This window comes from Saccostrea echinata, unplaced genomic scaffold, assembly GCF_033153115.1.
Source record: "Saccostrea echinata isolate AGI-Se365-2 ecotype Australia unplaced genomic scaffold, CSIRO_AGI_Sech_v1 ptg000015l, whole genome shotgun sequence".
Lineage (NCBI taxonomy): Eukaryota > Metazoa > Mollusca > Bivalvia > Ostreida > Ostreidae > Saccostrea > Saccostrea echinata.
The window spans coordinates 2,746,308-2,769,786 of NW_026889764.1; the positions used below are offsets into that span (position 1 = coordinate 2,746,308).

A 23,479-nucleotide genomic window follows, 5' to 3' on the forward strand; every position below is an offset into this window, starting at 1 on the left:
GATTGACTAATCTTTCGCCCGCTTTTTTTCCTGCTAAGTTGAAATACTAAAAAAAATCGATAACCTGAATTCACTCCAAACTTCACGTTCGAAACCTTTGCTGCTAACAAATGTATTACTTAAAATTACAAAAGATGCATATCAAAACAATGTATAAATGGAAGTCAAAAGACGGAGAGGCACTTGGAAGAAGAATTTAGGTGAAAGATAAGCCTTTCATGTCATTTCCTCTTAAATCCAGCACAACGCCAAGTCTACATGTACGCACAGCAAAAAGAACGAACAAATGCAACATGGAAAGTTAAAATATTTATTTAAAAAGCCCAAAACAAGAAGTTCCAGCACAAGAAAGAAGTGTACATGAAATAAGACCTGTATTTGTAGATTTATGAATAAACAGAAAATTAGTGATGTCATAACAACGTCGGTACATCCTGCCGTTAGGCGAAAACGAGACCTAACACAGTGTGTATCTTAATATATCTAAATATTTTTTTAAAGCAAACGTCAAACTAGATATAAAATTTTATTCCACACTTCCAATTACTTAAGATTGTATAGCAGTTATGACATTGCTTTTGAACCAACCCTCGTACAATTTACAACATTTTATTATATAGTCAAGAAATGAGCACGCAAAACAAAGGGCACAATATTAATGGCATTTCGATTAATGGAAATAGATATCAGATTGGCTGAAATGTCAGGTAACCTGTAGGGTATCTTTTGTATTGGGAGGAAAACATTTGTTTGCAGACTTGGTCATTTCTCCAAAAGTGATGTTTCCTTTTTCCAGTGACAAAGGGTATATGTCCTGGTAGAATTATATATATATAAAATATGCAGCAATACACAACTTAATTTCTAATGCATAATGCCTTATATTTTCTCCAATCCTGAGTAGTCAAAGTACAGAGCTCTAACATTCAGTGTTTTTTGATGTATTTTTATGGTAATTCCTAAGCATTTTTAGTGTTATTTCCCCTAGTTGTTTTATATCTTTTGGGATATCTTCATCTTCTTCAGCGTCTTTAGGAACAGTTCTGACATACACGTCTTCTATTTTCTACAACAAGATTTTTTTGTTTTGAGAAATAGGACATAATTATAGCATGTTCAATTTCCTAACAAAAATAATCTTCCTTTTATGAAATTCCAAGCCTATAATCTTAATCAACATGCAGAGGTAATTCAATTTGTACTTATGAGCAAAGTGTTGGTTGTCGCTCGAAAGTTAGTGAATATACATTGTATTAAAGTTTTTACTAAACTACCAACGATTATAGTCAAACTTAAATTATACCATGTTCACAACATCAAGCAAAACAAGATCTGTATTTAAGTTTCCATGAACAAGATCGTATTCGTGCAGAATCTTTAGAGCTTCGGCCAATCGGAGAACAACGAGCTTCATTTCCGGTACAGTGATTATTCCATTCTGGAGATGATTGGATAAAGAGACGAACACAGGGGAGTGTTTACCAATCACGAACAACTTGTTGTCACACAACACTCTAAACGTTTCCGCTGTAGCTAAATACAAATACAATCGCTAAATATTTGTTTTGCTGCAAAATACTTGAATTGAGATTCCTTAACTTGCTTAAAAAAGACGTTTTCTTTTTTCATGATCCTCAAGCATCTATTATTCTTCGTCCTTTTCAAATCCATAAAACTAATGTCTAAGGAAAAAGATTATTGAATGTGTTAAAAATAGACCTACAGTGGTGCTGCATTGATGTTTTCTTTTTGGATGACATGTTTGTCTCAACCTACAATGATGTCCCAAACTAAAAAGAATTCTCCACCTTCTAGTCTCATATTTATTATTGATATTTATGCAGATAATATTCTGAATAGTTATACTTATTAAACGATATTAAATTTGCTATCAAAATGAAATATTACATTTTTAATACTCAGTAATGGATTTATTTATCAAATAAATAACGTCCTAATTGAGTCCTACTCACCCTTTTTCTCAAATTAGCAAATGAATACAAAAATGGATTCAAAGCGGAATTGATAGGAAGTATAAAGACGGCGACCCATGCATAAACCTCTCCTGATACCACATAACCTCTTAGAGCCAATAATCCTGAAAAAAGTAAAGAAAGTGTTTAATTTTAAAATTAAGGTATTAAATATCAAAATTGTAAATATGTACCATGATGAGTGATATTGGTTTGTTCAAGACACCCAATTAAACAGGACTAACACATTACCCATGATTCCAATGGGAAACCAACATATGAAATCGGTGAAAATCACAAGGAAGAGTCCACGGGCAATGACAATGTCTTGGGTTTTCCTAGTGGATTTTATACTGCCGGTTGATCTTGATATCTCTCTGTATATCAAGCATTGCCCCAATGCAATGATAAGAAAGAGAAGTAAATTGAGTATGATGAAGATTGCTGTGGAGTACTCCCATCCAGCAGGTCTGTCTCTGGTTAAAGGTAAAGCAAGACAGACGGCAGATCGAGAATAGAACTCTCCTTGAAAGTATCCTCCTGCAATCAAAGGAATGGTAGACAGTACGACGGTAGTACTCCACAAGACGCCAATGCATAAAAGAGCCCTGCCTCTAGTGAACCTAAACTGACCTAATGGAAATTTGACTGCTATAAAACGATCTACTGTTATCAGGCATAGTAAAAGTACAGATGTTTCACTCGAGATGGTAGCAAGCATTCCAGCTATTTTGCATGTTGCGCTGTGTCTCCATTGATTATCATTCCAAATATAACTCCCACGATAGTATGTATCAGCAGAGGCTATGGTTATCAAATATACTCCCATTAGAAAATCTGATACACTTAGATTAGTTATGAAAATACCGTGGCCTTTCTTTAAAGTTTGTTTATCGAAAAATACTTTGAATATGAAAACTCCAAAATTTCCTAACAAGGAGCAAAATCCCATAATCCACATACAGGTAGAGAGGAATTCGTTTCTCATCAGGTCATCACAAGATGAGAATTCATCTGCATTTGGTAAGCACAACTTCACAGTTTGGGGTTTCAAACAACAGAATGCGTATGAATCTGTGAACAGCTTTTCGAGTTTCGAAAGGCCATAAAATATTTTGGCTGAAAATTGCTGAATTTTGTTTTTCCTTATATCTAACACTTTCACTTCAGACAAGTTGTGAAATGCAAAATCTGAAACATATTGAATATCATTGCCAGAAATATTAAGCAGGTTAACGCTCCGTAAACCAGCAAAAGTACCTGCTCCAATACTCCACATACGACAATTTGTTAAATCAAACTTTGGTAATTTTTGTAATCCAACAAAAGCCGAATCTGATATTTCAGTTAAAAACTCATTCCCCTCTAAGTTCAGAACTTTTAAGGACACAAGACCAGTAAATGCATTAGTATATAAATGAGATATTTTGTTATTTCCGAGATCAAGTTCCAAAAGATTTCGCTGATTTGCAAAGGAATACGGTTCAACAGCTTTCAATCCGCAATTTGATATAAACAATCTAACTAAATGAATCAAACGCAGCATAGATGGCAAACCACGACTAAAATCATTTTTACTCAAGTTTAAAAGTCTTAGTTCAACCGGAAGATTTATTGCACTCGTGTACTGGAGATCTCTACAAACACCCGACAGACCATCACAATTACATTCATCCGGACATGTGATCTGGCAAAGAATTTCATCATCGTGGAGGGGACAGTGGTTGATGTTGTCGCACAGCCTTTTCGGATTCAAACAAACTGTGCTGTTTTTGCATCGGTATAAGCCTGGACATGATTCTGGAAAGAAAGAGTTATTAATTTAAAACACTATTGATATTGTTTATCCGCTTTTCTATCAAAAACTCCAAAAGAAATATCAGATTTACCACACTGCATCTCGTCTACACCATCTTTACAGTGTTTCTCGCCATCACAAATCAATCGTGGAGGAATACAAAAACTCCCCGGACATTTCATGTAACCTGGTGGACATAGCATGGATTCTGGAAGACAAGTTGTTGTTTTACAGATTGAAATTGATCAGACATATCACAAAGACTGACTGAACAAGAAATCACAAAGAGATACAATAGGCTCATATTTTACCCCCAGAATCTCTTATATTGTCTTTTTTTGAATGGATCATTTGTATTGTATAGTGACTATGAAGTATCTAAGATAAAATGCACATAGTTTTCTCTGTCACATAAACCGGTCGGCAGGGGATGCTCACTCCTCCATGGCACCTGATCCCGCCTCCGATGTTTTTGGAAAGTCCGTTTTTGCTCTGCTCTTAATTTTTATTGTTTAAATGGACCATGAGCTTGAGTACTGTTCGTTATCTCCATATTTCATTCATTGGAAAATAAATCTCACTCTGATCATTGTGTAATGACATCGAAAATATTTTAAAAAATCATATATGTTGTAAATATATCGTCTTTGGGGTAAAAAAAAATATCTAAGCTATTGAAACGCATAATATTTCTGTCATGAACATTGAGAAATGTTTATATATGATGTCCTTCAAATAAAATGAAAAGGTAAAACGAACAGTTACCGAAATTTAAAATCTTTTAAACAATACAAATTAAAAACAGGACAAACAACACGAACCCCTGGAAAAAGCAGAGGTGGGATCAGGGGCTAAGGAGAAAACAATATTAATTTACGAAATATAAAGTCTTATTTCGAATTGTAAAGTAATTATCGTATCGCACACACTTTGTGAAAGATCTTAATATGTTTAGAACGCTCCAGATTTCTAGGCGCAGTTTGAATAAGCTAAATGTATTAGTTAGACATACCACAGTCATCTAAATGTGACAGATCACGGCATCCTATGACATCACCATATACGTCATAATCAAGGATACAGCGATTTGACAGGGATTCAATTTTTCCCGTCCGACAAAGAAAGTCTTTGGAAAATTCCATTGTCTCTGTAACAAGAAGATTGTTAATTTTGTGAATTTGTTGTCTCTGTGAGGAGACATATACTCTCTCTCTCTCTCTCTCTCTCTCTCTCTCTCTGTGTGTGTGTGTGTGTGTGTGTGTGTGTGTGTGTGTTTTCAAGAAATATGAATTTAAGAACAAATTAAATTCAGGCAAGATAAAATTTTGTCATGCATAGGAAATAAATCCATAAGGATTTGAGAATGAAGTATTAAACAAGGATATTTCAATTGTCTGTTGCAATGAAGGTCAGTTTTTAATTTTTAATTTTTACGTGTATATCATGTCTTACAATTGTTGGTCGTAAAAATTTAAAATCAATAAAGGTCTTGTAACAAAGCTAAGCTATTTTTTAAAATTAGATTGAGTTTACAGCATCATGTCATAGTCAAGAGTAAAACAACAAGGATATTTCTATTTCAGAAACAGTAATGACCTATAACCTTCAGTACACACAAGAGGTCCTATTTCTATTTTCACGAATCTATCATCCCCTGGACGGTTGATGAACAGTTTCTGGACAGGCAGCACTGAATGGTCAGTTATAACTCCGGCGTCTTCCTTCACGTCCGTGATTTCAGCACTGTACAATTCATCCAATGTGGAGTTACAATTACATCTAAATACATTGGTAAGAAAACAACCGTTTGAAAATCATAATTATTCTTGAAATAATTTTAAACATCAGATTTTTTTTTTATAAACAGATCTCTTTTAAATAATGTTGCAATTAAATTTCAATGTATTGCTTATAATTTACTTCCAAATATATGTATATCTAGATCATTGTATAAACTGTTTATGATAATTGGTATTTTTTTAATATGCTTTTTGTACCTTGTTTTTCCTTCTTCACATTTATTTACAAAGGGGCACGAACACGTTTCCGTTGAAGGTCCCCAACTTGCATAGAACCACTGTCCATTTTTCCCCTGCCACCTGATATCTTTTAAGTATATATAATGACAGGAGATCCTTACTGTCTGGCTGCATTTATTTGTCTTTTTCAGTTTCCATATTTGTTTTTCATGTGCAGTATATCTCAGTTGTGTATCTACGTTTGTTAAACTTGAATATACCGTCTCCTCCTCAGAATGGTGAATAAACGTTTCCACAATAACGCTTTTATTTAGTTTATGAAATCGACACTCTACGTTTGCTGGAGGAATATCTTTAAAAAAAACTAGATGCAGATAAAACAGATTGCATTTTCTGAATATTTGTCCAAATGGTCAGGATTGAGTATTAAGCACCCATACATCAAAATAAATTTTAGCTTACATTTCTTGCAAGCAAACATTTTAAAGTTGAAAGCAAAGAATCAAAACAATTGTATTCGATTAAGCCTATCGCAGAGTAGATCGAGTTCATGACACTGTTATTATTATCAAATTACCTCTGTAACCTAGACTAACAAGGTATTCCCCGTTCTCTCTCCGTCCCAATCCCCACCAATCTTTACACGTCTCCTGGACATTGTTTTCACAGTCCTGGGACTCGTCCTCAGCGAAGAATCCACTACAGTCGATAAAGCCATCACACACCTTAGAGGGATGTAGGCAGGTCTGATCGTAACATTCAAAACCCGTGCATGTGTCTGAAAAGTGAGCAATTATTGCAAAGGACTTATGGTCTCTTGGAATATATTAAGTCATTTAATGTCACTATGAATATAACTTTTGACTACACACCACAATATTTCTCATCGCTTCCATCTAAACAGTCTATTTTCATGTCACAGCGGTCGGTTGTAGAAATACATTGATCATTCATACATTTCCATTCCTCATCAGTACATGGTCTTCTTACTGTGTGAAATTTCATTTAAATCGTTATAAGCGATAGATAGGGTGCACTCTAGAGAACATCAGATAATATATAGTCTAAATACATCTCTGTTCTAGTGATTGTTGAATGAGGTGATTGTCGAAATAAATTTCAAAAATTAAATAACGTATTCAAGCGCAGGTCAAACAATGCAGAAAAGGATTTGTAATTGAAACTGAATGACCACGACATGAGATCAGTGCATACGTACTACAGTCTGTTTCATCAGAGTGATCCACACAATGGTATACAAAGTCACAATACAGACTAATTGAAATACAGGCTCCATCGGCGCATTGAAACTGTACATCTGTACACGAGGAAACTGTGGTGAAGAGGTATAATGTGATTTAAGAATTGTTTTCTTTTATTTATGTTTGATATTGCAAGTTGCCAAGATCATGAATTCATTTATACATAGCATGATTTATTAAGACAAAACAGTGAGAACATTGGTCGAATTGCTGGCTTGAAAACTTAAATAGAATTTTTCTGATTATTTTTTTCCGTCTTATCTACCCTTCGTAAAACGCTAAAACATTTTGCACCTCCATATAGTCATGTGGATAATAATGCCTAATCAAACAATTTGAAGACTCGCATTTATTATTTTTTTAATCTAGGGTTAAATCTTTTTTTCTAACGCAAGGATTCGTTGTTGCAAGTTTGGTTGAATTCGCACAGTTGGACTTGAGAAAAACCGAACTGTCTCCGCAAGACAATGAACGGTAAAGGATATCAATAAGTCATCTAGGTGAATCAAGTAACCTTAACAGGTTTACTTCACTTCTTATTTCTTTTGATTTTTCCAACTAAACAAACTACACAAGAGCACCAAGTTAATGGAAAGAGATAAAAACCCTTTAATCGTTAGTGATACTTACAGCAGTTTGTCTCATCAGATCCGTCACTGCAGTCCTCCATTCCGTCACATACAAACAGTTTGCTGATCAGTTCTGTGTTCTCACACTGGAACAAAATGTTACCCAGCCTTGCCGACAGTAACTGAACGGAACCATTTCCCCACCAGTTCCTCCGACTAATAGTTTCTGTAAATAGTAAATGACATTGTTTAATGCATATATATATATATATATATATATATATATATATATATATATATATATATATATATATATATATATATATATATATATATATATATATATATATATATATCAGTAAGAGAACATTTTCTGTTACATAAATCTGATTAAAAAGAACACCAGCACTTAGAATACCTACAAAAGGCATCGGTCAGAACACTATCAGCCAGCATATATTGCCAGAAGAGATAATTAGCAATACTAACGATCAGTATTCAAATCAGGATATCCTAAATGTGGTGTAAATGTCTTTTCAAATACATGAATCAATGATTTCTACATAAATGCACATATTTTGTTTATATGCATTTTCAGATATTTAAAGCATTTATTTTAAAGGTATTTAGTGACAAAAAGATTAAATTTTAGAATTTAAATGATTCTTTCTAATCATGCATCATACAATTCAAAACTGCTTGATTGATATCTGATTTCTTATTTATTTTTCGTTTATTACATCATTATATTCATATGCAGCTATATACATCATCAACAGCATTTTATGAGCCTATACTAGATAATTATGGTGATAGCAGGTGAACTTTCCTTTATTATATTCGACATCAATTTCGCACATGTAACTTTGGATTTTATCGTAAGCACAAGCTGTGTCATGCCAATCATCCATTGAATGAATATTGTAGAACTTGATACTGGTACATAGCTCATTATGAACCCCATTTGGTTGCCGGTCCTTAGTGTTGCCATCACGAAACCTGAATATCATCAAGAGAAAACTTAAGCCCATTGTTTTTAATAGGTTATTTAGCCTGACCTTCAAACCATGACACAGTGACAAAAACGTTTTGATTTTTTTTTTCTTTTTTTCTCTTTTTGCAATTTGAAAAGATTGACGTCCAATGTTCTGAATAATAATTTAATTTGTAAAGTACATGTAATTATTTTCAAAAGTTTTACAGAGTTAATGATGACTTAAATTGAAATTAGTTTGAAATAAATTCTTGGTTGCTTTCTAGTGCATTAACCTACCAGGCAGTAAAAGTAAGTGGGTTTCCATCTGACCATGTGTATTTCTGTTCATCCGTTTCTTTGGAGTACCTTTTCTGGAGACCTACATAAAACAATCGACTGGCTATGTTATGATTGCGTATAGTATTTTACATTATGGCTAATGTTGTTATTGAATACATTAGTCATTGAAAGACATCTGACAAAAATACCAATATAGATCTGCCAGTCAGCGGTCACGCTTTTATCATTGGTTACAAGATAATGAACATAGGCTAGTTCCTGTTTTGAAGCTATGCTGACAAGGCTTCCATTCTTTTGAATACAGTGGCGATTTGCTTCCGACCACGTGATACCTACGTCACCTGTGAAAATGTTGTAGCAACTACCATTGTTGTAGTGCCAAACACTGGGACACCCTGAAGATAAATTCATAAAATCGTATTCAAAATATGCCAATTACGAACAATTAAATTATCTTAAATGTAACATTTCAAACATCATTGACACATATTCATCACAAAAATCATTCGTTGTAGCTTTGAGGAAAAATTAACCAAAATTGCTAAGTTTACTTTCGCTTGTATCAGCTTACCTTCATGCCCCAAACTTAGATAGTTTTGGGTAAAATACACCAATTCGTAAAATCCCATGAATCCTCGTCCAGGCTTTTGGTCCGTCCCAGATCGGAATTCTACTCTCATATGGTGCCACCTTGAAGTGATAATCCTGAAAGGTCTGTTTTCCTTACAAAACCTTCCAATTAACGTTTGACTTTGATTTAGGTCTGTATCATATATCGCAATATATGAATTTGAACAGGTTGCTCCCCCATTTACAACGTCTAGGTTCAGTATTGTCAGTTTTACGTATTGTCCAAATTTTCCGTCTATTTTCCATGTGAAAGAGTCCCCTTTTTTATAAGAAGCTGGATGTCGATCAGTTGATATGTAAGCTGACTGCATTCTACACCTAACAGTACGTCCTCCTAAGGACATTCCACATCCTGGTTTATCTATGAATACAGCAAAGATACCAATGTACATGTACCTATGTATAACATATGTTTAGAGTAAGCTTTCCATTCCACTTACAACCAAAGTCAATAAAAAATCTGCAATCATAGCATTTATATAAAACCTTTTCTCTCTTTGAAATATTAATTTTCACTTCTACATTCACTCCTTATAACTATTCATCAATACCTGATTTGGTGATCTTTATTTCAAAAATCTTTTCTAGCTGCATTGCGGACATTTGGAAACAAGTCTCAAGTGACACAGAAACATTTCTCCCTGAGGATATAACGACCGTGTCCCGAAATTTATCCTGAGAATCGGATGTTATTACAATGAGGTTTTCATCGTCCTGTATAACTACCCGGTCTTTACACTTTCCAGGATTTATATCGAGCATTCCAAGCTGCGAAACGTAGGTGATTTAATTAGACATCATGACAATTAATCATCATATAAATGTGACAAATATATATCAAGACGATATCAAGTCGATTTGAATAGTAATTGACAGAAGGAAAAAGAAAAAAATAAGCAATTTTATTAACATTTATACAATAAAGACAACAAAGAAAATGATATCCCAAAAAAATCATTACTCTATCCATAAGATTATTTGAAAACTCAACCATATTTACAGCACCTGAATGACGTAACAAACTTCGATTACCTCATTTAATTCTATTTCTGTTGTTGTTCTAGCTAAATGAACGTAAACGATTTCCAGTTTTACGAACGCCGTGTCCCCTGCATATATATTCCAAGTACAATTAAGCCCCTGGCCATAACTAAATGGAAAACCTGGAGACTTAATAATACCTCGATCACTTTCCGAAAGGTTTATTAAAAATGTGCAAGGATAGACTTCACTTCATAAGCACCTGAAAAGTTAATTTTAATTATGAGGACTTTCAATAACAACCATGTTTTTTTCCTAATTATGAAGTTTTAAGAGCAATAACATCCCTCTCTTTATGTCTACTGATCAAATTGTTTGTTACATGTATTTGTAATACTGTAAGCGTATACATGCATTAGTTTTTATCAAAGTGCGTATCAGGGATGGTTATTTGATGCTATGAACAATAATACTTCTGTCTTTATTCTTCATGCTGTATAAAAAATATTAAAAGTTGTTCCACAAACAGATTTCGTAAAAATAATACCACATTCGGGCGTGAACGGTCAAAAGGGGATGCTTAGTCATCCTAGGCTCCTGATCTAACTTTTCGAGGTGGGATTAAGTTTTTTATACCCTGTTTACAGATTTGTATTGTTTGAAGATTTTTTTAATCGATCATTGTTCGTTATGTAAACCTTTTTTCATATATATGAAGTACAAACAAAAAATCAATAGAAGGGTGTAATGATTAAAAGAATAACATTCAAAGCATTTAAAACCATAGTCGCTTTTAAACATACAATGATGGGGTAAAGTTCTCCTTAGAAGAATTATTAACTACAAAGTTATTGCTGGTAACAAATTCGGAAACGAAAAGTCGGAAACATGTCTGCAATCTTCTTAGGACAAATAGTCAAAAACTCCCCGCTGAAATATGGCGGAAATACTACCGACATCATAAAACAACAATCAGTCAATCAATCATATAGAACATCTATTTCTTTTCTGCTTTGTCATATATAAATAACCTCAGAGAAACTTTAAACTGAGAACAGATTAGTTCAAAAAGTTCCTAACCTTTCAGACAGAGACGATGTGAAGCATAATTAAGCTTTACCCCTGTTTGAACCCAGTCAAACATTCTTGCAGGATGATATCTGTCTCCAAAGCTTATGGAACATTCTTGATCGGACGTGTACTTCTTAAAGGAGAGAGATGTACAGTTGTTATTCAAACAGAACTGCCTACATCCCTCAATACGTGATATATTTTTAAAAACGTGATGTATTTTCTCCTTAGAAAGCCAGAAAGAAAATCGTTTCAGTTCTTCAAATCCAAAGTCTAAACTACCATTTCTGCACTTTATGTCTCTCTGCACTGCAAATAAATAGATATGTTGAACGTATAAAATTCTGGCATAATGTGCCTGATATTGAACTGAACTGACTTTTAAAATATACCAGCAAACTCCCAGTGCATATCAGAGACACCATGAAAATGGGTATGGTTTAGGTATAAATTTCGACTCCAGAGGTTAAGAAGATTTTATGAATAGGTTAATAATTTCTTTTTATCTTATTGATTTTTTTGAAAGAAATAAAGAGCTTCTTTTAATTTTAGCATCTCATGTCAAATTTATATTATTTTCGTTCAGTTTCAGTTAAATTTTAACCCTGCTGTGATAGAGAAAAAAATGTTTCTCAGAGTTATGAATAACGGTACTTTACATTGTTTTTGGCAACCAATGACTTCTGCCTTTAGACAAGCCTGCTGACCATCTGCTATTATTGGATGTATTGTGATGTATCTTGTCAGGATTTCATTGTGAAACAGGAAGGTCTGAGGTGTAGTTACTGCCACAGTATCATCAATATTGAAAGTCTATAGATAAAAACTATATATTACATTATACAGTGTTTATAGCTCAGTGAGATATATCATTTCATGATGCTTACGACGTTATGAATTAAATAAAAGGACTTAGAAATATTCCTAACGGACAAAAAAAATGAACAGACAGGTAGTCACCGAAAAAAATTGATCCCATTGTATTGGTCATTTCAACACAGGCGATAAAATTAATTGGATATATAGGAAGGTTAGACCTTGAAGAGCATACAACTATCAATTGAAATGAATGAATCATCCGAAAAAATATCCTTTTATTATTCATATCACCATATTCCTCAAGGTGCTATTAAAGGTGAAGTAATGAAATTAATCATTTTACTTTCGTAATTCCAGTTGAATCTTCATAACGTGTTATCTTATTTCTCGTTACTCCATAGGACACTTGGAATGATTGAATGTATCTTGCTTCCTTCCCTGACATCCAACCCTGGACTGATAATCCCTGGACAACAGTCGGGACAAGTAAATCAATCTATCAAGAAAAAGAAGCAAGATCATTTTATAGCATGTGGTGTAATATTTTCTTCTGAAATTCCCCCCTTGGAGTTGTGAGGCTCTCTTAAATAATTCGTTCTATTCAAAATTGATATACAAGTATTTAACGCATCCAGATACATCAAAGCAATTAATTTAAATTTTTAAAAAATGCTAAAAAAAATCTCACTGTACTCTTTTGGTGTTACATGACCCTTCACTTTGTAGGCTAAGCCATGAAAAAAAAAATTGTAAAACATAATTTTACAAAGCATACATTTGAATTTTCTGATACATACCATAAACCATGGCGATCTCTCCGTCTTCGGAGCACACCATCCTGGGTTTGGATGATACAATCGCCCACGAAGTGAAAGTGGAAGTGTTTGCCAACCATCTTCATCTACAGACGAGGCCTCCAATTGATAGTCATAGATGTTACCCGAGGCCATACCCAGGGGCCTACCACAAGTTGTCTCTGTGAACCACAAGAACAATGGGTAAGAATTCATGCAATCATCGCTTTATAACTATGCTTTTAAGAGTATAGATATACATGTATATAAAATTGTAATAATTCAAAATAAGAATCGTTATCAGTATTTCGGAAGGTTTTACTGTAGTTTTTTAAACATAACTTCAAGCAGTGGAACGTCGTCAGTTTCTATTTATGGAATCATCACATATTACTTTCCAGTCAGACTGTGCTTGTTTATAATGGATTAGGTCATACACTATACAATGGAACACATGGTGCAAGCATAAGCATGTTCTCTAGTTGAAGCTCTTTGTTTCTTTGGGATGCTAAAGTACAATTTTGGGAACGCCTACTGATGTCAAATACAATTTCTTAATGTCTCGCAATTAATAGAACATATATGCTTGAATCGGTGATCATATAGAGAATGTTTACATTCAAATATATCATACCTTCACTCTAATTGCGAACATTATTCGTACATTTCCTAAACCCTTTTCTATATAACTGGTAATAAATAGAACAAATCTGAATCTTCAGAAGCATCGTATGAAAAGGAGTTGGAATGTTTCGTTTACATTTGAATGCAAGTTTTTTTAATGTTTAGCCAAGAAATGCTATAAAACCTAGTGCATTATCTCTCTTCATCAGTTAATGTAGCCAAGTGGTAGGGCGTTCCCTTTGTGATCGGGAGGCCCGGGTTCGATTCTCGTTCGCCGCGCCGCGTCAAACCTAAGACGTAAACATTGGTAGTGAAATGTTCCTTACCCTAGCGCATGGCAGTAGAATTGAAAGTCATGGGTCGTTCGGATTAGACTTTAAAAACCGAGGTCTCTTGTCACGGTAGGCAGTGGCGGGACAAATAATCCTCACCGCTTAATGGCCCTGAGTGTATAGGTCTATATTTAAAGCCCTTCACCACGGTATCTGGTGACGTCTCTATATGGAGTGAAAAATTCTCGAATGGGACGTAAAACAACATACATACAATCAATCATTCTCCTAATCAGAATAGAAGGCATGTTCACCTTTTCCAAGAATTTTAATCTCATTGATTTCCATTTTGAAAAAGTTGCCTGGATTATGATCTGGATGTGTGAAGTCAAAGTTTCGGATGGTGACGTATTGACCCACCACCGGGCGTCTGCATTGATAACGAAATACGAGGGCATATCCAGGACGTCTTATGTCGTCACATCGAACAGCACCGTAGTTCATGAAGTCCCACCGATTCTTACTGACGTAGGTGCCAAGATACCGCAGATTAAAAGGCATATAAGCTAATGATAAGAATGATGCAATGCATTGGTAAACAATAAAATTAAGAACATTAACATTGGAGAATACTATATTTTTAATTCAGTTACTAAATAACAATTTAATTAAATATTTTTTCTACAGTAATAGTCTACTTAAAGATATTTTTATTTTACCTTTTAAAGATAGTCAAACGATGAACAGAAAATGCAAAAATTCTCAATTGAAACGTTTAATTAATTTATGGAATCACGATAAGATGTATAGAAAGTCTGTTTTAGCGGTGAACAGACATTTTAGACTGACAAAATGTACCTGATAACTTGCGAATCTCTGTTTTTAATTCCGAATGACGCTATAGAATTAAACACAATCATTATGTGGAATAAGCTTACCACTAAAACGGTAAATAATTATAGCATGAACCTCCACATGTTCCTGAAGATTTACTTGATACCATGGTTTCATCATTGGACGAGTTGAAATAAATGAGTTCAGGGTGTCTGCATGAATAATATTTCTTATTAGAATTTTAAACGTAGATCATCTCCATGGTATCATCATAAGAATTTCATTGCTCACCTATGGAGCCATCAACTGCATACACTGCCTCGGAATTTTCATCATATTGAACACTTCTATAAGGCCTAAATTTTCCCAATTCTTTCAAGTTTTGATCTTCATCTAAAATAAATCATAGAGTACCCCAACAATGAAAATTGCATGAATAATTAAAACAAAATTTACCTGGTACTGTACGTATAATATGCTATTGTTTTCATCTCGCCACAAATTAAAAGTGTTGTAGATCTACTGACCACATTTCCTAATTATGCAGAATTGTTTCCAGTTTGGTAACTTGACAATACACAATGGTTTCCCCGCTGTGTATGTATTATACTGGTAAGCTCGACAGTAATTCTCATCAAACTCATGAAATACCCTCCTACTGTTCTTGTAAATTTCAAAACTAGATTTTTTCCAAGACAAGCAGGCTTTCCCCCTTTTTGAAACATTGGTTCTTCCGTTGTAAGAGTTTCCAAAGTCTGTGTCAAAGTAGCATTCACGGCGCGCTGTAAATGAACAAAATTACGGTAATCTATCATTATCATAATAGTATAGAGTGCATAGAAAATTGTTTTCTGCAGCATATCTGTACAAAGTATATCACCACGCAATCAAAAATTGATTCAAACTTACTGATTTAGTATTTACCATACGTAGGGCAGACATTATTCCTGCTCAAAAGATATCAGGCCTATATAAACGATAAATTATTTAGGAACGGACGAGTTGTCCTTTACCCCAATACAGTGACTTAAAAATGGAGTTATAGCATTGAGTCAAATGATGTCATGAACAACAGCATACTTAAGTTTTCAATATTTCCTAACAAGAATTTATATTTCTTCAGGGTATATACTGTAATCTGTGATAAACAGGAAGGGAAAAAGTACACACTTAGACAAATCCACATTTTCATTTTCTATGGTTACATGCTTTCTGGATTTGTCATTTTAATCATGAAAAATTTGATTTTGCTCTGAAAAAGCAATTAAAATGTGAAAACTCTGTAGTTATCCTCCAGATGCTAGACCTTTATCATATTGTTTTTTGTAAATTCAATTAACAGCTTATCTTTATTACTTAACATTTAAAATTTTATCAGACGCAAGTTTAAAATCCAATTCTGCTTTTAAATTGTATACAATATAAAAGCAATGTATTACCAAAAGGTTCATAGTAGCAATAGACCATGCCTACAGAACCATTTATTGCTGTTTTGTTCAAGAAAGGTAACGCCCCCTTGTACTGCCACTCATCGTTTTCATTGGTCATGTAGAAATAATCCTGTTGTACGATCATAGACTCCGCCTTCTGACAGGCATCAGCTGACTGGCTCTAAAAGTCATAACGTATGTTAATTCGAGTTATGCAGACTATTACATGTATATTAGAATAAATTGATTTTTGTACCTTCTCAAATTATGACAACAGCAAATATAACTTTTAAATGTTAAAGAAATGATTGTGTCAATGCGTTATTCCGTGTTGTGTTTTGTCAATCTATACCAACCACTGTCATTCCTTGACATTCAAAAGCATACACGATATCGTCTAAATTACAAGACTCACATCACGTAAAACGGAATACATGTATGTAATATGTTTTATTTTAATTTCATTTTGTCGATGCACAAAAAAGACTAGCATTCTTATATTAATTTTATGAGTTTCTTCTTCTTGCGAATTAAAGTTATGTAAATAAAACTGTTTTGTTTAAATTTCTACATCTACAATATTGATATAAGTATCATTTTTAAAGATATACACGCTATATAAACGCGATTTCTTTTGTGAAACAAAATGATTAAATGATTTGAGAAACATGATGTGTAATAAAAAATAATTACTTTCCACAAAGTTTTACTAAATAAATCATTGTAATTACAAAACAATTAAGCAAGATCTGCAATTAAGAATTCTGCCTATTCATGAATATTGATGAAGGAAGAGCGTAAACAGTATATAGACACGCAAGTCCGCGGGAAATCATAGACAACGAGGTACGTTGCATTTTGACTACTATTTTGAATAAAAGTTAATATCTGTCATTACAGAGTAGATGGTTAATAAAGGTTGTTTTCAAAGATAAGTATCTTTAAACATATAACGTATGCCATCCATGTCAAAAGCTATTTTGTATACCAAACGGCCTACCTCGTTTTCTTGACGCCATTTTTGTTTATCAATCTAAAAGTAGCGACGGTGTCACATGATGCATGAATTTAAATATATAGCATTACTTTCCTAGTAGGATAATAAATAATTATAATTTGAGATCTTTATAATACGTTCATTTCCAATTGTGTAATTTACAATATTTTCGTAACTTTATTTGGTAAACAAAATAAATAAATTTCCAACTTTATTTTTAACTGACGCAAGTTATAGCGTGTATATCTTTAAACTATTACAGAGGTGTAATTCTACTTAAAACATCCTCTGGTAAAGATTGTATGTTGGTTTTAAAACAGAGATCTATTAAATACTGTATAATTAGCAATATGTTGCAAGGAACTAAAGCTTATGAAATGTTCAACGCTAATATTGAGATAACGTGTGATATATCAACGGATTATGTCTATTCTTTGTTAAACGACTGAAGTTCTTTAATAGGCTTTTCCTTGATTTTCATCGTAAACACTTTGATTTTTGGTGAATATATAGATTTATTGAAAACATGGCCATTATCTTACTATCATACTTCATTTTGATTGGCGTACCTGAAATAGAACGAATGGGAAGTCTGATGGAAGTTTTACTGGTGTTTGGTTGTCACCATCTTCTCTACAGCAGAACTTCAGTGTCAGACTCATATTGTTTCCGGTCTCTCCTGGAATAAGGCCCCCTATATCTTGTTGTGTGAACTGATAACCGGATATTGTCAAGGTACCCGTAGAAAACCCTTGAAATAAACATAGTCTACTATTTCTATCAATAATATTTAGTATTTCCAGAAAGAAAGAATTGATATTATACATACAATGACTGAAAATGTTTCATATATCATATGTATTATTTTGAGAATAAAATGTATTCCGTAGATTCCTTATTTTTCGCGAGTACTTATTTTCGCTAAATGACTCTTAAACGTCAAATCGCGAGAACAATAATTCGCGAGTGGACGGTTGATCAAGAGATTTTACACTGATTTTATCACCATAAAAATTAAAGCGAGTAATTTTATTTCGCGAGTAGTGCTTCTCGCGTAATTACGCGATAATTAATTCCTCGCGTATATTTAGGAATCTACAGTAACGAAATGCATGTAAGGATTTACCCTCTTTGTCACTCAAATTATCAATGTTACATCAAATATGCTCGTATCAGGTGCATTAACAATAATGTATATCTATACTTATAAATTAATAAATTTTGCAAATAAACTCCGAAACGGGTGCACCAGAGTTCTTACTTACTCCTCTGAGAATACACACGATACAAGATGATGTCCGTAAACTATATTTAGATTTCACTTGCATTGTAAGTATCGTACATTAAATTAAAAGTCTACTTTTATTTTCTATAAACAGCCATGAAATAGCAAAAACGTGAGTACGGTGGCGTTTCCGGTTGGCGGATCTAAGTTACTGGCAATTTTTAATGAAACTGACAACAAGCAATCGTTTATTTATTTCATAAAACGTCATCACTTTATTATTCAATCAAAACTTGATTTAAATGATATAAAGGAAATAAGTTGTGATACCCGATTAAAAAGGAAAATGTGCAGATTATTTTCGTCATTCACCGATCGTAATATTGACGGAAACTTCTAGAACATCATATAGCATCGAGCCCGATGTTAAAAAGAAAAACGAGGTGATTATAGCTGCTTTAACATAAAAAAGCTTTTGTGTGAATGGTCTTTGAAATAATGGTAAATCATTGATAATACTGTAAGTTGTGAATATATTTATATATTACTATTACATATATGTAGTAGGTTTTCCTAATAAATTTATCGGTAAAATTTGTATATATATTCCTCATTGAGAGCATCGTGGCAACGAACCCGAAGTACAATTTGTACTTCGTAATAAACTTGCTTACATGAAAAGAGAATATTAATGAATTAGGCATTATTCAAATACAATTATGCTGTAAAATTTTGCTTTAATCAATACATTTCAGTTTTTTTTTAAATACAGTCTTTTGTATCAAATACTCGGCCTATTCCAGTGGCGGATCCAGGAATCTTGAAAGGGGGGGGGGGCAACCAGTTTGGGGTTGGGGTAGGGGTCACGGACACACACCAAAAAAATTGACTTATTAAATTTTATGTATATTTTGGACACAAAATGGGAGGGGGGCTGGCCCCCCTCTAAATCCGCCATTGTATTCATAGGGCGTTATATAAAAGCTAATTTTTACACAGGTTCTTGGGTCTTGGATTATAAATATTTATGTACCTTATTGATATGTTAAAAAAAGAGGTAAGGTACAGTTTTTACATATCAATAAGGTACATACATATTTATAAACCAAGAACCAAGTACCTGTGAATTTTTACCCCAAAAAATCTATTTCTCAGTAAAATGTGCATATTCACTGCTTTTATTCTTGACGGAAATGAAATAAGAGCATCTGAAGTACAATATCCATAACATAGTATATACAATATCCATAACATAGTATATAACAGGTTTCTCAATAAACGTCAATTAATGATATTGTTATTTAAGTTTTACACGGGGGGGGGGGGGGGTGGGGGGGGGGGGTGGAGACGTACTTCTACTTCACAAAGTATTTCTTCCAGTTATAAGCCTGTAGGCTGTCAGTAGAAACTACAATATATATAATATTATTATTAGATTTTTTCTGTCGGTAGTGGTATAAATTCAATTCCCCGCGCTTGCGCGGGATTTCATCTAGTGCCATTATAAATCTTAGGGAAAAAAAACATTGTTTTCTTGTATCAAATCATATAAACGACACGTTGCTATTTGCAGTGGAAACAATTATCTAGTTTATGTTTAATTCATTAAATGTACTGGAAACAATTATCTAGTTTATGTTTAATTCATTAAATGTACTGGAAACAATTATCTAGTTTATGTTTAATTCATTAAATGTACTGGACCTCAATATACTGATGTTCTATTGATTTAAAACAGAAGCATTTTCTGTTAATGAACTTGCAATAGATATATAACTGGAAGTTTACAAATTTTTAAATGTACAACATTGAAGGGCAGTGAAAAATCTAGTTTCTTTGCGGATCGATCCTCTTTTGTGTGTTTAATTGATTAATTGTATGTTGTTTACGTCCCGTTCGAGAATGTTTCACTCATATAGAGACGTCACCATATACCGGTGAAGGGCTTCAAATATGGACCTTTACTCGGCACTCAGGGCCATTGATCAGTGAGGGTGTTTTATCGCGCCAACGCCTACCGTGACACGGGGCGTCGGTTTTTAAGGTCTCATCCGAAGAACCCGCAACTTTCACTTCAAAGTGCCGAACGCTTGGCGAAGGAACATTTGCTACCTATTTTTTATCGACTTAGGTCAGTCGCGAAGGTGATTCGAACACACGACCCTCCGATCTCGGAGCAAGAGCTCTACCAACTGAGCTACCGTGACGGTTTGTGTGTTTAAGGTATAAATTCAGATATATTCTGAACAACTAAAATGACCATGAACTCTGGCATATGACCTACAAACAAGTTAATGACACTAACTCCATCAATGCAGATATTGGGTGGCTTGACCAAAGGATGCATGCTTTTGCAACGTTAACCCTTCACATTCAATGCGAAGAATGAACGATCAAAGAAAGGAAAAAAAAGAGAGAATAGCGCCTGAACTAATTAACGAACGAAGAAATTTGAAGGTTGGACAAGACATACATACATCTTTTACCTTTGGTTACAACAGTATTATCATGGCCAATATGTAGTTTCAGAATTAATTACTTAGCTTTCGAGGAAATGGAGTGTCAATCCACATAGCCTATCGCAACAAGGGTTTAATAAAGTCATTGTCATGTACTTTCTTTCGTGTCTGAAGAGAAATTACTACTTATATATACATATTGACTTACCTTGAGGGCATATTTCGCTGAAACTGTATATACAGTACTGGCCTTTGGGCCACTCAGCCGTTGTTTTATCGTCAAATTCCTTATCATTGGTTCGATTTTTTACACAAAAATTCATTTGAATAGCACGATAATAGTATGGTCCCAGTATGTTAGGCTCTATGATGCCATTGAGGAGGTTTGGGTCTTTAGTGTTCCAATACTGACGTTGGGCAGAGTCTGGGAGGGTTAGGTTGATATAAGATGATGTCCACCCCCTGTCCTCAGTCTCAGGACAACCGAACATTGAGGCAGGGAGGGCATATGTCCCATCTGGCCATTTACTGTTTTGGTAAGCTGCACAGAAGAGATTTTGTTGCAATATTTCAGTTCAGAAAGAAAGCGTATAAAATTTATAAATGTACGACTTTTCAATACTTTATACAACCATACCCCACGATAAATTAAAGTCCAGGCTTTTTGACATCATAGACAGCTGCTTTTTTCAATAAAAATGGAATTCGTAAATTTACTTACCTTTCCATTGGTCATTTGCAAAATTATTTTCTTTAAAAAAAAAACATTCTAATGGTACACACAAGTACTCTGAAGTTGATATTAAAAAAAAATGCTTGAGTTTCTGATTGACAATAAGGAGCACATGACGGGTGTGACCGGTACACAGGGGATGCTTACTCCTCCATGGCACCTGATCCCACCTCTGATGTTTTTAGAGGTCCGTGTTTGCTCTGCTCCCGATTTTTATTAATTCTATGGACTTCTGAGCTTGATTATTGTTCCTTAACTCCATATATCATGTACGTGTACATGTAACATAACAAAACGAGAACTGCATGTTCATACAATATCATAAATATTGAAGATGCAAGAAATATAGATGTTGACAAAAAATCATCAGTTCTAATATCATTGGCCTGTGATGCTGCAAAAAGGTTTCCACAATACTGGAAAATCTATCCACTTTGTCCAAGCCTCTCTATACAACTGAATTATATTCATGGGTTTTACTAATCAGCATCTATGCACATTATCCGTTCAGTTCCACTTGTACCAAATGACTCATCAATTGAAATATATATATATATATATATATATATATATATATATATATATATATATATATATATATATATATATATATATATATATATATGTTCTTTTATTATTTGTAACATTAATATTTCATACTGTTGCTTGAAGTTGTTGCTTAACAATCTAAGAAATCTTCAATAGCTTCTGTGTTCTACAAATTAACTGTATAACCTGCATGTATTTATTTTTTCTATTTGATACTATGTAAATTATACACTGTACTGTACAGCAATATTTTCATCAAGAATTCAGAAAGTGAATATTAGACTGGTAAAACAGAAATTGAGTTCTTAACATTAAGTTCCACAGTTTGACAGAATAGTAATCAGTAATTTCGCTAAAGGTTTTCAATACTCACTCTTTTCGCAGAAAAATCCAAAATAATGTTGTGGACAAACACATTGACATGTGGTTTGATCGAGTATTCCTTTGTTTTGACATTTAACAAATGGACAGACTGTAAAGAATATAATTCATGGGCATTATGCATTTATTTAATTACCAGTAAATCTATTAATAGTTGACAAAACAAGAAAAATCGATTTTTATATGTTTATTTATACGGATATAAACTTGTCAACTGTATATCAGTTTGGTAATTCAAATCAATTAAGCTTAAAATGTTGTCAATTTGTTAGAATTTGTTAATATAATTTGAAAAACTTTAGGTCATGAAACACTACTGTCTGAAGTAGTAATGTATATTTGAAAAAAAGTGAATAATTTTACCTGGCTGCTCCCATTTGGACACTATATAGGTAACACAAAGACCGAAAAGTCCCCAGATCAAAACTACTGTCAGCATTGCAACACAAAATCTGCCGACAATAATTGAAGCAATTAACTCTCTGCTGAGAGCAATTTATCCTATATTTGAATAAATTTAAAGTCAAATACTTTCATGCAAAATGTTGGTCGCATCCATAGGTGATTAGCAATATTGTAGTGATAAAGCAGTCCCAGAGAAAAGGAGACAAAGTTAAAACATTTTTTATGCGGTTGGTTTTCACAGTGACGATACAGATATGTCTTAATACAAGAAAACAAACCTGACCTAGACTTCTGATCCCACGTCTGGAATTTCCAGTGATGCCCTGGATATAGCTTAAGCCCTGTTCACAGATTTGTATTGTTTATAGATTTTTTTTTTAGATCGATCTCTTTTCGTTGACTTCACCTTTTGCATTCA

At 33.6% G+C, this 23,479-nt stretch overlaps 1 protein-coding gene across 1 annotated transcript; it reads right to left on the minus strand.

Annotated features, from left to right (window-relative positions):
- Nucleotides 1-294: 294 nt before the first annotated feature.
- LOC133187411 (uncharacterized) lies at nt 295-23,116 on the minus strand. The gene is made up of 32 exons (XM_061322770.1): nt 23,020-23,116; nt 22,649-22,747; nt 21,202-21,534; nt 17,879-18,060; nt 16,322-16,493; nt 15,410-15,664; nt 15,174-15,275; nt 14,987-15,094; nt 14,363-14,614; nt 13,156-13,334; nt 12,702-12,854; nt 12,199-12,352; nt 11,549-11,848; nt 10,520-10,713; nt 10,039-10,255; nt 9,429-9,848; nt 9,046-9,252; nt 8,855-8,936; nt 8,420-8,580; nt 7,643-7,816; nt 6,970-7,083; nt 6,623-6,739; nt 6,328-6,528; nt 5,769-6,102; nt 5,375-5,550; nt 4,784-4,918; nt 3,863-3,979; nt 2,226-3,773; nt 1,974-2,098; nt 1,724-1,772; nt 1,304-1,533; nt 295-1,066 (listed from the first exon to the last, which is right to left on the minus strand). Exons 1-32 carry the CDS (start codon nt 23,093-23,095, stop codon nt 920-922), a joined length of 7,113 nt encoding a protein of 2,370 aa, XP_061178754.1. The 5' UTR covers nt 23,096-23,116; the 3' UTR covers nt 295-919.
- Nucleotides 23,117-23,479: the final 363 nt, after the last annotated feature.